The sequence below is a fragment of the Equus caballus genome, chromosome 11 (genome assembly GCF_041296265.1).
Source record: "Equus caballus isolate H_3958 breed thoroughbred chromosome 11, TB-T2T, whole genome shotgun sequence".
Classification (NCBI taxonomy): Eukaryota; Metazoa; Chordata; class Mammalia; order Perissodactyla; family Equidae; genus Equus; species Equus caballus.
Genome location: NC_091694.1, coordinates 13,870,365 through 13,883,038, shown reverse-complemented (window position 1 = coordinate 13,883,038; position 12,674 = coordinate 13,870,365). Strand labels below are relative to the sequence as shown.

The following is a 12,674-nucleotide window of genomic DNA, read 5'->3' as shown; positions in this document are numbered from 1 at the left end:
ATAGACCCCCGTTCTGAGATTAATTTACAGATAGAACGAAAACTGTAGTGGCTGCACAATTATTGATACATTCACCCCTCCCCCACGAGGGAAGACAACGACCAAGAACCTGTCCCGAAGGTAAGTGTAAACTGCCCGTTCCTGGGTACCAGCTGCTTGATTTAGCAGCTCAGCATCCAGGCCACCGAAGGCCCTAATGATGTCACAGTCAACAGTCAGCTTGTGTTCAGGAGTAGATTCTATTTTTTCCATGTGCACAAAAACAAGGCTGGCACAGTGACAGAGAAAGTGCTGGAGGGAGAGAAAAGGGCATCTGAGGAGCTCATTACATTGACAAGAACTGGAGTAGAGCTCATCTAAATAACTGTCCAGTTTGGAAACGCTACCTAATGGTCTCCAAGTTCACCATCCGACTCCTCTGTTCCAGGAGAACGTGGTTTCCGTGCTATTCTGTAAACAGTGACCAGAGAGTACAACAGTCATTGCAGGTGCCAGAGGAGGGGCAAATTGGGGCTTTAGAGGCGAGGGATGAAAAGTCACATATGAGGGCAATCTGGAGCTTTCTACATGAGGCTGAATCATTAGAGTTGGGAGTGAGTGTGCTGGAGGGGGGCTTGGAAATAAATCAGGCCAAGCCCCTCAGGGCAGAAAGCATTGCCCAAGGATCCACGCGGAGAGAGTAGCTAAACCGGGACCAGAATCGGCCTCCTTTATCTTTCCCCCTTACTGTGCTGTGAATCAAATACAATAATCCAGCTACAAGCAACCTGCCTGCTACGGGCTGAACTGTGCCCCTCTCCCCAAATTCATATGCTGAGGCCCTCACCTCCAGTACCTCAGAATGCGGCTGTATTTGGAGACAGGGCCCTTAAACAGGTGATTAAGTTAAAAGAAGTTTGTTAGGGCGGGCCCTCATTCAGTCTGACTGGTGTCCTTTTCAGAGGGAATCTGGACACCAGGGGCCTGCACGTGCACAGAGAAAAGACCTTATGAGGACACATCGAGAAGATGGCCATCTGCAAGCCAAGGAGAGGCCTTGGGAGAAACCAGATCTGTTGACACTTTGATCTCGGACTTCCGGCCTCCAGAACTGGGAAAAAATAAATGCCGGTCGTTTAAGTCCCCTAGTGTGTGGCCTTTGCTATGGTGGCCCGAGCAGATGGACACACTGCCCTTCCGAAGGCTGCACGTGCCAGATGTGTGGGTTTCTGTACTCCTGTTCAGAGCTCACCATGGCTTTGTGCACCAGATGCTCGTGACACTTTAAAGAGAGCAGGAGAAAGAAAAGCGGGCATGGCAAAAAATACACAGGCGAGAGTCCGGCATTGCTTTGCTACTCAAAATCTCAAAACCAAAAATGCTCAAGCAGAGAAGACGCCTGGAGAACCAAGGGGGTCACGTCCTGCAGTGACCTTTCCACTATCCCCCCTCACCTCAGGGAAGGGGCGTCACACCTGCCAGCTCAGGTTTCCTCCTAGGGAAACAGGCTTCAAGCTGCCTCATCTTCTAGAAGCATCTATCTGCCTACATATGTCCCGTGCCCAGGAAGCAGACACTGCCCTATATTAGGATTAAACTGGCACCCCCAAATGTTCACGGGCATCCTCAGGAGAGCAGCTGGATCATTCCAAATCTGGCTTGTTTTGACTCAAAATGCACCAGGTGTTGGCACATGTGGCTCCAAATCCCAGGCAGCCTCTTTGAAAGCTGCCTTCCACCTAGGTGGTATAGACATCTGTCTACATGATTAGATTTTAGAGCCTGGGACCAGAAATATTGCTCACGCGAGCAGGGACAGTATCCCCAGGGCCGGAAACAGTGCCTGGTAATATCAACTCGGACCAGCCAAATTCTGAAATTCTCTGTCAGAGTCACTTCTTTGGGGTAAGGCTTTAAAGACCCCTGTTAAATATGTTATCAAGGGCCACATATATTAAGACATCATCAGCCATTAACACCTATTCGTGACTTTATCAGAGTGGCTTCAGACACACCCTTAGCCCCTTAGGGACCAAGGCAGGGGCAGCTGAGTTCTGGTGAGAGGAGAAGGAGAAAAATTCACAGCCTGCGGGGCGGAGGGGGCAAGGGAGGCGGAGAGCATGGACAGCTGTCTTGTATGGGGGGATGTGGGTGACAAAAAAGAATAAAGGATTTCACAAGGAACGCTGCCTGACGATTCCAAACCAGCCAGACCTCCATATCGCAGTCACCTTTTGACCCGATGGCCCAGATCATGAACGTGAGGGCCAGGCCAGTTGGCCAGCACACAAGTCCAGCTGGGTGTGTGTAAGGAATTTGGCATCTTAGAGCTGGCCTTGGCCTGGGGCTGAGAGGTCAGGTGTGCAGGGACAAATACAGAGCTGGAACACCTCTCCCAGGTAAGGCGAGAGCTGCTGGAGATGGGCACTCAACAGGCGGGGCTACACCCATGCTTTCAGCCAATCAGCTTGCCCGCGGGCTCCGACCCCTGACACTCCCTGGGGCAGTTAGAGCTACGCTGGGGAAGCATGGAGGCGACATGGGTCAAGTGATGACAGCAAAGCATAGGGGCAGCCTGGGCCTGTCCACCAAGGGCCTGGGGCTCACAGGCCAGCAGGGGAGCATGGGAAGGGCTGTCCACTGTCCAGAGTCCAGGGACGGAGGCAGCGAGGCTCAGCAGGGGGAAGATGACATCTGGTCATAGTCGGGGCACTTGAGCAAGGCTGGGTAGTTGCTGTTCATCTGCAGGGAGGCGTCGCTGGAGATGTCGGAGGGGCTGCGGCCCCGCACCCAGGCGTCCGGGTGCAGGAACTGGCCCGAGTAATCGGAGCAGTTGCTCAGACGTGGGCGGTAGAAGCCTGGGTGAGGCCTGTACATGTCCTCGGCGGTGTACCTCTTCATGAACAGGTACACGGACATCACCCCAGCACTCTACAGTGAGGAGAAAGCAGAGGACAGCTCACTGCTGGGGGCCTGTCTGTGCAGGACGCAGCCACGAGAGCAGCTGGAGAGGGAGGGGAGTGGATGTGGAGGTGGCGACAGGAGCAGGGCGCTGGGACGTGCTGGATGGAGCAGACCCCAGAAGGTAAGACAGTGACACATTCTGGGGAGGAAGGGCAGTCAAGTGGGTGGTCCAGGATGTGTGTAGAGCGTCTCCCTTCTCCCGCTCAGCCCGGGCAGTGCCCCACTCCCCACCCAGCCTGTGGGAAGGGGTTTACCTCCATTAAAAGGAAGGAGATGGCAGCGAAGGCAAACGACCACCCGTACTTGTAGTTGAAATAGGTCTCTGCGTCCTTGGTCCTGTTGAGCATCTCATCATTGATGCTGGAGATGTAGAGCACCAGGCCCACCACGAGAGAGAGGCCTGGGTCAAGGGCAAGGGGCTGCTCAGTGAAGAGGCCTGGGGAGTTTGCTGAGGGGGCACCCACCTCCCCTTGGGGTACAAGAAGAAAGCAACCGGCCTTGTGGTAACAATACTCTCCTCCTGAAGTCCCTGTTTAGACCGTTACCTTCTAGAAAGCAATAGTTGCAGGTACGAAAGCTCCCTGACCGCCACCTCCTGAGCCATGGTAGGCCCGATGCCTTTCACCCCACCTGCCCACTAGAATCGCCTGTCAGACATACACGCCTGAGCCCCAGCCCCGGGCATTCTCGGTCACTTGGCCTGGATGGGGCTCCTGGCACTGTATTGTCTTAAATGTTCCCCTGGTGATGCTAATGTAACTAAGAGCGAGAACCACTGAGCTGGCAAGTGGCTTTTGCTAAACTGAGGAATAAAATAGGCTCCCTCAGCAGAGGCAGCCGGGGCCTCCAATCGCTGTCTCCAGCAGTGGGTGGTGACATCACTGTGGAGACCAAGTGGCCCATGGTCTATGCCTCCCACCTGACCGCTGGTGTGGCCTATTGAGAGATTTAGGCGGGAGAGGTAAAGAGAGTTTGTCCAGATTCTGGCAAGCATTAAATCAAGAGGCCAGTGGGACCCAAACTCCTACCGCCACTGTGCAAATGACCGCCTCAGGCCATCAGTCTCGCCAATTAGTGACTGTAATTGAATCAGGACATAATTAATTACTCTGTTTTGAGCTGTTCAGGTTTAATACCATTCACATGATTAAACTAGGGCATGCTGAAGGATGAACGTTAAAGGAAAATAAGTGTGATTCAAGCCATCCTCAGCACTTAAACTCGTACTTGAATCATTGCTGGTCCAATCTATCGTTATCACTAATCATGAATCTATTGTTATCATTAAAATAACTTCACGTGGCCCAGTTCAATCTGAGATTTATGATCCTGTAGCCTGCTCCTGAAAAACCTCAGGTGCCTCGAAGCTACTGTATAGCCTTGATTTTTGCGAAGTTCATAGGAAAAGAAAGGAATTGCTTAACCCTGGGTTGGCACCTTTTGGACTAGGTGGAAATATCACCCTGCAGAGGGTGGGCTGAGGACACTGCAGGTGCTCAAGAAATATTTGTTGGATTGATGGATGGAAGGGTGGATGAATGGATTAATAACTGGAAGAATGGGTGGAAGATGGGTGGGTGGGTGGGCTGAAAAATTGATGGACATGAATGGAAGAAAGGATGGATGGATAGAAGGAGAAAGGAAGAAAAGCTCTTGGGCATCAGGCATGCTGACTGCCACTTGGCTCCCAAGCTATATGGTCAAGAAAATGTTGGGAAAAGAAACCTAAATTGGCTTGGGAGTCAGGTGGCAATCAGAATACCTGGCGTCCAAGAGCTGTTTTTCCTCTCCTCTTTCTACCATCCATCCATCCATCCATCCATTACTCAAGCCATCCACCTACCTATCTTCCATCTGAGCATCTCCTCCCTTTATCAACAAGTCCAGGGCTCCAGGGCACCTAAAATACATGCCCAGAAAGTCACTCCTTTGGCCTGAGGAATTATCTCCCCAAAAAAGGGTCCTGATGAAAATGCACAGGTCACCTTGAAGGGGAGAAAGAGCCTACTTTACTTACTACATTCCCTTCCCTTCTCACTCCATGCACTCCCTGTGAGTAACCTCATCCACATCCATGGTTCCCCCTCCTACTCCCTAGGATGACAGCTCCCAAATCTTTCTCTTTGGTCCAGGCCACTTCCATGAGCCCCAGACCCTGACCTCAAGCAGCCTTCTAGACGCCTCTTCCCAGATGTTCCATGGACATCTCAAACTCAGCATTGCCCACACGAACTCATGACCTCTGCCCTGAATCTGCTCCTTCTCCTGTAATCCCCAGATCAGTGATGCGCTGCGCCATCCACCCAGCGCCCAAGAACTTGGTACTCACCCTTGACTCTTCCCTTGAAAGCCTGGTCCTAGTCCTGATGAGATAACCTCCCAAATGTCACTTGGATCCTCTCATTTCTCTCTTCTCTACTATCGTCCCCTCAGTTTGGGCCACCATCACCTCTCTCCTGTGCCACTCAAATAGCCTCCTGCCTGGTCCCCCTGCCTCCTGTCCTGCTCTGCCCTCCCACTCTACTCCCCAGGGGGTCATTCTAGAATCCGCAGATCTGATCACATCATTCCTCAGCTTTAGTCCTTCTGAGGCTTCTCACAAGTCCAAAATCCATAAGGCGACCTGAGAGGCCGTCCCCCGTGTCTCCTCACACCACATCCCTCCTTACACTCCTGACCCAATGAGGAGTGATTGTGCTTAGTCTCCCCAGTGCTTCATCCTCTTTCTTTCCTCCAGGCTCCCTCCCTGCCCCCACCCCAACCACACTTCCCTAACTCACTCTTGCTCACCATCTCCTGGAAGTCTTCCCTGACCAACTCTTGGCCTGAGTCTCAGCCACTGCTCTTGGCCCCAGTGCAGTCCTTGCTGACGGCCCTCCCAGCCCTTTCCATGCTGTGGCCACATTTCCTGTGGGCGTGTTTGTGTCTCCCATTGCACTGACCTCTCTGTGGGCAGTGACACCAGAGCCCAGGATAAGGCCCGGCAGACATCGTGAATGAATGAACAGATGAACGAATGAAAGAAAGAATGAATGCTGAAGCATAACTTGGTGTCCGTCCAGGAAGACAGGTCCATGTTGAAGGGCCCTGGGAGGGCCCAGGGTGTGGGGTGTGACTGGAAAGTGAAGGGGACAGCAGGAGTCACCTGAGGATAATGGAGGGCTGGGAGTGAAGGGGCCATTATTCCTAAGGCAGACAGTATTCATCTTTCATGAAAAACCACAAAGATGTAGCCTCTTCGAGAACAGGAATACTCATTATCAGTGGGAACTAAAAAGTAAGTGGGTGTGATGGTGAAGGGTGAGGCAGGAACCCGGGTTCTAACCCCAGCTCTGCCCCAGCGTGAGCCTGTCAGGTCACTCCTCCCCCAGCGTTAACAGGTGGGTCTGAGGTCACGAGAAGTCTCCTCCAGCTCTGACTCAATTCTGCCTGCGTCACCCCCTCAGCTGGTCCGGTGCCTCAGCTGGGGGGGGGGGGACCCACAGCCGTGACCAGGACTTCCCAGAGCAGAGCTGCGTAAGTCCAGTGTGTGTGCAAGAAAACAACACAGCTTACCCGAGAGGATAAAAAAGATGCCGGAGACAAAGGCCAGGATGGTCCTGTGGGGACGGATGTGTCCGATGTTGCTCAGGATAAACCCGATGAACATGAAGAAGAGGCTGACCAGAGGGAACGGTGTGGCCGAGCGAATCATTTCTAATCGAGGGGACAAAAGGATGCTGTCAGCTCCCACTGGCCTTCCTCATCGCTCACCCTCCCGGGTCGAGTGTTCCTGGCAGCCTCTACCAGCTGGTCCCCAAAGCCCCCACGGGGCATGAGCTCCCTGCGCTCCAGCCCCTCCTTGGATGGCCTGGGACCTCCCAGTGCTGACAGGATGGTTGGCCCTTAGCCCTTAGCCTGTGGAGTCCGTGCCGACTCGGGGTGATTAATGTCTGAATTGTACTGCAAGTTCACTCTAGGGCTCAGAACCAGCCCTGGTGAGGCTGAGGCCGGGAAGTCACTCTCACTGGGAGCTGAGTTCAGTTCCCTGGGGACTCTGGTCTGAACGTCTGTGTCCCCTCAAAATCTTCTGTTGGAACCTAATGCCCAGTTGATGGTAGCAGGAGGTGGGGCCTCTGGGATGTGCTGAGGTCATGAGCATGGCCCTCATAAATGGGATCAGTGCTCTTACAAAGGAGACCCCACAGAGCCCCCTTGCCCCTTCCACCACGTGAGGACACAGACAGAAGGCACCAGCTGTGGACCAGCAAGACGGCCTCACCACAACGTGACTGTGCTGGCACCTTGATCTTGGACTTCAAGTCTCTGGAACCGAGAGAAATAAATCTCTGTTGTTTATAAGCTGCCCGGTCTGTGGCATTTTGTTATAGCGGCCCCAACAGACTAAGACACTGGGGATGGACGCCCTCTCACTCGCCTGGCTCAGGAGACTGGGAGACTCCAGCAGCCTGTCACCACCACTGGGTAAACAATCTGCAGGGCAAGCTCTGGCCAGCACAACCAGCCGAGTCCAAGGGCCTCAGATCTCAAGAAACAAGCTGGTCACCCTGACTCTTCCCTCTGCCCTGCTTCGCTCTGTCCAGCCAGTGGCCCAGTTGGAAAGTCCCAGGCACCTACTTAGAACGTTGACGGTGGACTCGGACGTCAGCTGGGTGTTCATAGGCATCACATATTCTATGGTGAAGCAGCGTCCCCGCTCCTCACCTAGGAAGATAAGAATCATTTCCATTTCCAGGTTTTTCTTGAACATGGATTTGAAGTTAGTATATTCAAATGGTGTTTCCAAATGCTACCAGGATCTGTGACCCGCTGTGTATCTGCACCTGGGCTGGATCCAAACCCTAGGGGCTCCCGTCCCTAGTCGGTGGCCCACAGCAAGGGTTGGGAGCACATCCTGACATCACACCTTTGCTGGAGACATACCACTGCATCTGTGAAGATGGACCCAAGCACCGAGAGCCACAGGAAAAGTGGTCAGCCTGCAAACGCAAGGTTGAGCAAAACTCCTGGTGGCCGTCTTGTCACCCTGGGACTGACTGAGCTGATGACAGTGCATGGCTGGCTTCGATTCCCCAGTGTGGGTATCATAGAGCAGAACCCCAAAAGCCTGGTCAACCACTTTGGGAGCCAGTGACTTCAAACTCTGCTTCAGATTTAAGCAGAGACCAAAGCCACACAGTCTGGGGCAGTGGGAGGGGAGGTGAGTCTTGGATGCTATTCCCAATGCAGATGCAACAAGCAGGGCTCCTCCCTGCTCAGTATTGGTGGGCACCAAGCACACCTCTCTCCCCAAAGCTGGGAGGACCAAGAGCTCCCTCTGCCCAGTGCACACGTAGGTTCCAGGGCCTTCCAGGAAGGGCTCAGTGACCACACTGGCGATTCTGGCAGCCCAGGCTTGCGGCCAGTCTCACCGGGCACAGAGATGCTCTTTTGGGCTGTGATAAAGGGATAAAGGACAGAGCCCTTGGAGTAACAACTCAAAGGTCCAGAGAGGCCCTGGCAAGCTGGCAGGTGGCCCAGAGAGGCAGGATCAAGGCCTGCACCATCTTGCATAGTCAGAAGGACCTGCATCTTTTTCTCTCTGCTGTTTTCTGGAATAGGAGCAGAGAAACTAATTAAGTATTTCCCATCCTGTAAACTAGTGAAGACAAGGGACGTGGAGTCAAGGAGACTTCCTTTGCCCCCTGAATCTTCATTTCCTCACTTGTAAAATGGAAATAATAATAAGTCTTGCCCGGCAGTGTTGTGGGGAGGCCTGAGATCAATAATTCAGGGAGCTAAGTCATGCAAAGGCATGTTCGGACCTGAGCGAGGTCAGCCTCATCCAGCCTGCGAGGCAGAGGGTGGGGAAGGCGTGATTACGTGGGTCCTCCAGATGGGAAGAACCAGGTCCCGCGAGACGGGAGGACTTGTTCAAATGGACGTCGCGAGTAGGGCTCAGGTTTGGAATGGGTCCTGGCTACTGCAGGGAGCACCGCCCAGAGGACTGCCCGTGGTGAACTGCCTCCTTCCCGCAAGGGCACCTCTCCCCAGTGGGGCACCTCTTGGGCGGGTTTTCCCTGGGGGAGGGGCTGCTCCTCACTTGTGGGCAGAGCTGTCCCCAACCCGGTGCCCATACCTGCGAGGAAGCAGACACGCCACAGGCCCGAGTGCAGGGACATCTTGACCTCTGTGCTTTGGTTCTGGGGCAGGACCACACCCTCCTCCAGGTACAGCCAGTAGTCGGTGCTGACAGCGATGCCCAGGAGGCCCAGCCCACAGACGGCAAAGACGCTGCTCAGCAGCGTCAGGGCCTTCCTCCCGCAGGTGCTCATCTTCCCGCCGTTCGGTGGGTGGCCTGCAGGGAGGGCTCTGCCGGGAAGAGAGAGGGGGAGCAGGCAGTAGCAGCTACGGTTCGGAGGGGGACAAGATGAGAGGCCTTGGGCAGTAACCCGGCTAAATGGATGGATGAAGACCAGCAGGCCAGCTCCCCGGATGCCCTGCCACCAAGACAGGGGTGCCACCCTCTGCCTCTCTCTGTCACGAATTCACAGCTTTCTTGACAGGCCACTACAAGGGGCCCCCTTTCCTCTCTGGGAGTCCCCCTTGCTGGATAAGGCCGTCCATTCATTCATTCAGCAAACCACTGTGCCGACACGGGAGATAAGATGGACACAACACTATCCTGCTCCTGAAGAGTTCCTGTCTAGAAGCACAAAGGCACCCTCTAAGCAATCAAAATGCAGCTTGAGATCTGCCCAAGAGCTCAGGGAGCAGCCAGGAGGAATGGGGGCGTGAACTCTGCTGGGGTGGACTCTGTGTTGAGAAGGACTCTGAGGCTCAAGTGCACACAGCCAGAGAGCAGCAGGATCCAGAAGGGGAAGTGGCAGCAGCTCTGGGAAGAGGTGGAGGGGCAGAGAAAGCTTCTGGGGAAGGTGTCTTCCTCGTGCACTCTAATCAGTTGTAGTTCTGGGTCGACCTAAGCAAAGAAGCCACACCACAGTCCAAGTCCAGCGGGCCTTCTAAACCCCAGAATCAGAAACCGTCTGACTCTGGCCTGCTCAGCATGCGCTACTGGCAGGAGCCAGCTCTGAACCACTGGGAGAGGCCAAGAGTCTACACAAGGTGAGCCATGGGCACACCTAGTGATACCTGCCAGGGCTGGGCACTGGGCTCGGAGCTGGGCAAAAATGAGGAGCAAGGCAGATGGATGCCCACAGCCCAGCTCAGGGCTCTGAACGCTAGCTGCAATCTGGAATCACCCAGGGAGTGTCTAAAAATCTCTAATGCCTGGGTGACGCTCCGAGAGATTCCAGTGCAGCCGGGCTCATATGGGGGCAATGGCATCTTTTACATGCTCCTGGGGATTCTAACGTGGAGCCCAAGTTGAGAACAATTGATCTTTGCTACTCAAAGTGTGATCCGTGGACCAGCAGCATCGGCATCACCCGGGAGCTTGTTAGAAATGCAGACTCTCAGGCCCCTCCAACTTTCTAAATCACAATCTGCATTTCAACAAGATCCAGGTGAGTTGCATATTTGCTGAAGTCTGAGAAGCACTGTGCCAAGCAGGCAGGTGACTCCACAACAGTGTTGTAATTGCCATGATGGGGAACATCCAGGATACGATGAGAGCCCAGAAGAGGTCATCCAGTGGGGCAGGAGGGGGCAGCAAGGCCATTTCTAGAAGAGGGTGGAGCCTGGGGCAACTCAAACAGTGGGTCCCGCCTAAGGCAGTCATGCTCGCAGTGTTGCCAGGCTGTCAGCATCTCTCACTGGCCTCTTGCTATAACACAAAGTCAGAAATTTTGAAACAAGACGTAAATGGTCAGGAAAGCATCAGGTGCCACAGTGCATGTGATGGAAGGTGGGGCCACGAAGCTTGGGGCCCCAGTGGTGACCCAGGAGCCCCACCCAAGGCAAGGCATCATATCTCAGCTAAGACACAGGTGTATCCTGGCTGAGCCAGCTGAAAAGGGACAGAAGCCTCACTCTAGTCTGGAGGCTTGATTCATGGGCGGAGTCTGAGCCCGCTGCAGGAGCGGAGAAGGGAGAAGTGGAAGAAAATGGGTGCTCTTTGCAAGAAGGGGGCACATCCTGGCCCTGATTCCACAGCACCGGCCCTGCCCTGTCAGCTGACCGTGGGAGAGTTTGATCTATAGAACGAGCCCCACGCTGGCTTCCTGGAGATGTGTGTGAGTGCATGGAGGCAAAGGCACTTGTCCTCCAGGTCCCAGGGCATGGGGGTTTAATCCAGGCCAATCCTTCTGCATTGGCTTTGACAAAGAACGGAAACATGAAATGCAAAACAGCCAGCCCTCCCCACCAAGCTAAGTCATTCTCCTTGCAGTAGTGGGGAGGGGAGAAGGTGGGGAGGGGAGAAGGTGGGGAGGGGACGGCTTGGCTCCTGATTGGGTTACAAGGATCCAATAAAGGACCTACTATGGGTGGAGTCCTGTGCTTGCTGCTGCAGAGGAGGCAAAGGAATCGGAGGCACTGTTGCTTGCAGAGTTCACCAGCTGGGAAAACAGGAAACAACGGCATCATGACTATAACACAGATGGCGCAGCATCACAACAGATGGAGCCTGGGTCCCCAGGAGGAGGGGCCGGGCAGGGCAGGCTGCCTGGAGGAGCCCTAGGGAGATGGCTACATGGTCAGGGGTATGCGGAGTGATGTGGATAACAATAATCAAGATTTTTATAGTGGTTTACTAAGAACTTTCACTTATGTTTGAGGTTTGCAAACCACCATTATCTGCCAGAGGGAAGGGAATTAGAACCCCAAGGATGGTTAGTGGGGGTCAGGGAAGGAGAAAAGAAAGGGATAAGATGCCCGAATGACAGTGACAGCCCCACACGCTGCAGAGAGGCTTGAACCGAGAGGCAAGAGGCCTGGACTTCATACTCAGCTCTGTCACTAAAGCTGTGTCACGTTAGACCACTAACCTTTCTGCGGCCCATTATTCTCCGAGGTGACACAAAGAAGAGAATAATAATAAAAGCTAAAGTACACTGAGTGTTTATCATTGTTACGCATTCTGCTGAGCACTTTACTCTCTATTTTAATCCTTACAACTCTATTACCATCCCCATCTTATAGGTGAGCAAATTGATGATCAGAGAGGTTAAAAAACTTGCTCAAGGTCACTCAGCTAGCAAGTGGTGGTGCCTGCATTTGAATCTCACCCCGCCTTATTCTCAAGACCTTTCTTGTGCTACCCCTAGGAGTGTTTTCCAAAGTGGGTTCCATGGAGCAATACTTCCATGGAATATTCTAGCAAAAAGGACGCTGGTGAAAAAAAGCTTAGGAAGCACATTGCACATGAATATGTGAAAAGCCTGAAAAGCCTGTTTAGCTGTGCTCATTCCAGTGTTTTGCAAACTTATCTGTCCACAAAATGGCGTCCTGTCCTGTGAAATCCACTTTGGGAACGATGCTGCCCCCCAGGAAGAAGGACAAGCCCTGCCCTGCCCACTCCACAAACTGCTGGGAGAGCAAACGCAAAGGCAGATATGACTGTGCTTTGAAAAATCTGAAGCATGATCCTGGTATAAGGAATTACGAGTAAGCAGTACTGGGCTAAATAAGCCCGTTTTCCTGCAGGGCAGACGGATCAGGGCTTCCGAAACACGCCGGCTGGTGTGAGGCCGGAGCTGAACCGCCAATTTGAATGGTAAGCTTAGCAGAGAGACAAAAAAGATCCGGATCTTAGGGGTTTGGAAAGATGAAGTGGGGAGAAGATTGGATCT

The 12,674-nt window shown here is 53.5% G+C and overlaps 1 protein-coding gene across 2 annotated transcripts in view; it reads right to left on the bottom strand.

The window, feature by feature from the left end:
• Nucleotides 1-220: 220 nt before the first annotated feature.
• Nucleotides 221-12,674, bottom strand: part of CACNG5 (calcium voltage-gated channel auxiliary subunit gamma 5) — a 44,956-nt gene continuing 32,502 nt past the window's right edge. Inside the window, exons 2-7 of one of the 2 annotated variants that reach the window (XM_023652180.2) lie at nucleotides 11,365-11,441; nucleotides 9,062-9,294; nucleotides 7,561-7,647; nucleotides 6,499-6,639; nucleotides 3,198-3,343; nucleotides 221-2,910 (exon numbers count right to left, since the gene is read on the bottom strand). In XM_023652180.2, the coding sequence (XP_023507948.1) occupies nucleotides 2,653-2,910; nucleotides 3,198-3,343; nucleotides 6,499-6,639; nucleotides 7,561-7,647; nucleotides 9,062-9,257 (828 nt within the window). In that variant the 5' untranslated portion in view covers nucleotides 9,258-9,294; nucleotides 11,365-11,441 and the 3' untranslated portion in view covers nucleotides 221-2,652. The remainder of the gene's footprint in view (nucleotides 2,911-3,197; nucleotides 3,344-6,498; nucleotides 6,640-7,560; nucleotides 7,648-9,061; nucleotides 9,295-11,364; nucleotides 11,442-12,674) is intronic. The other variant, XM_023652181.2, reaches the window with a different exon arrangement.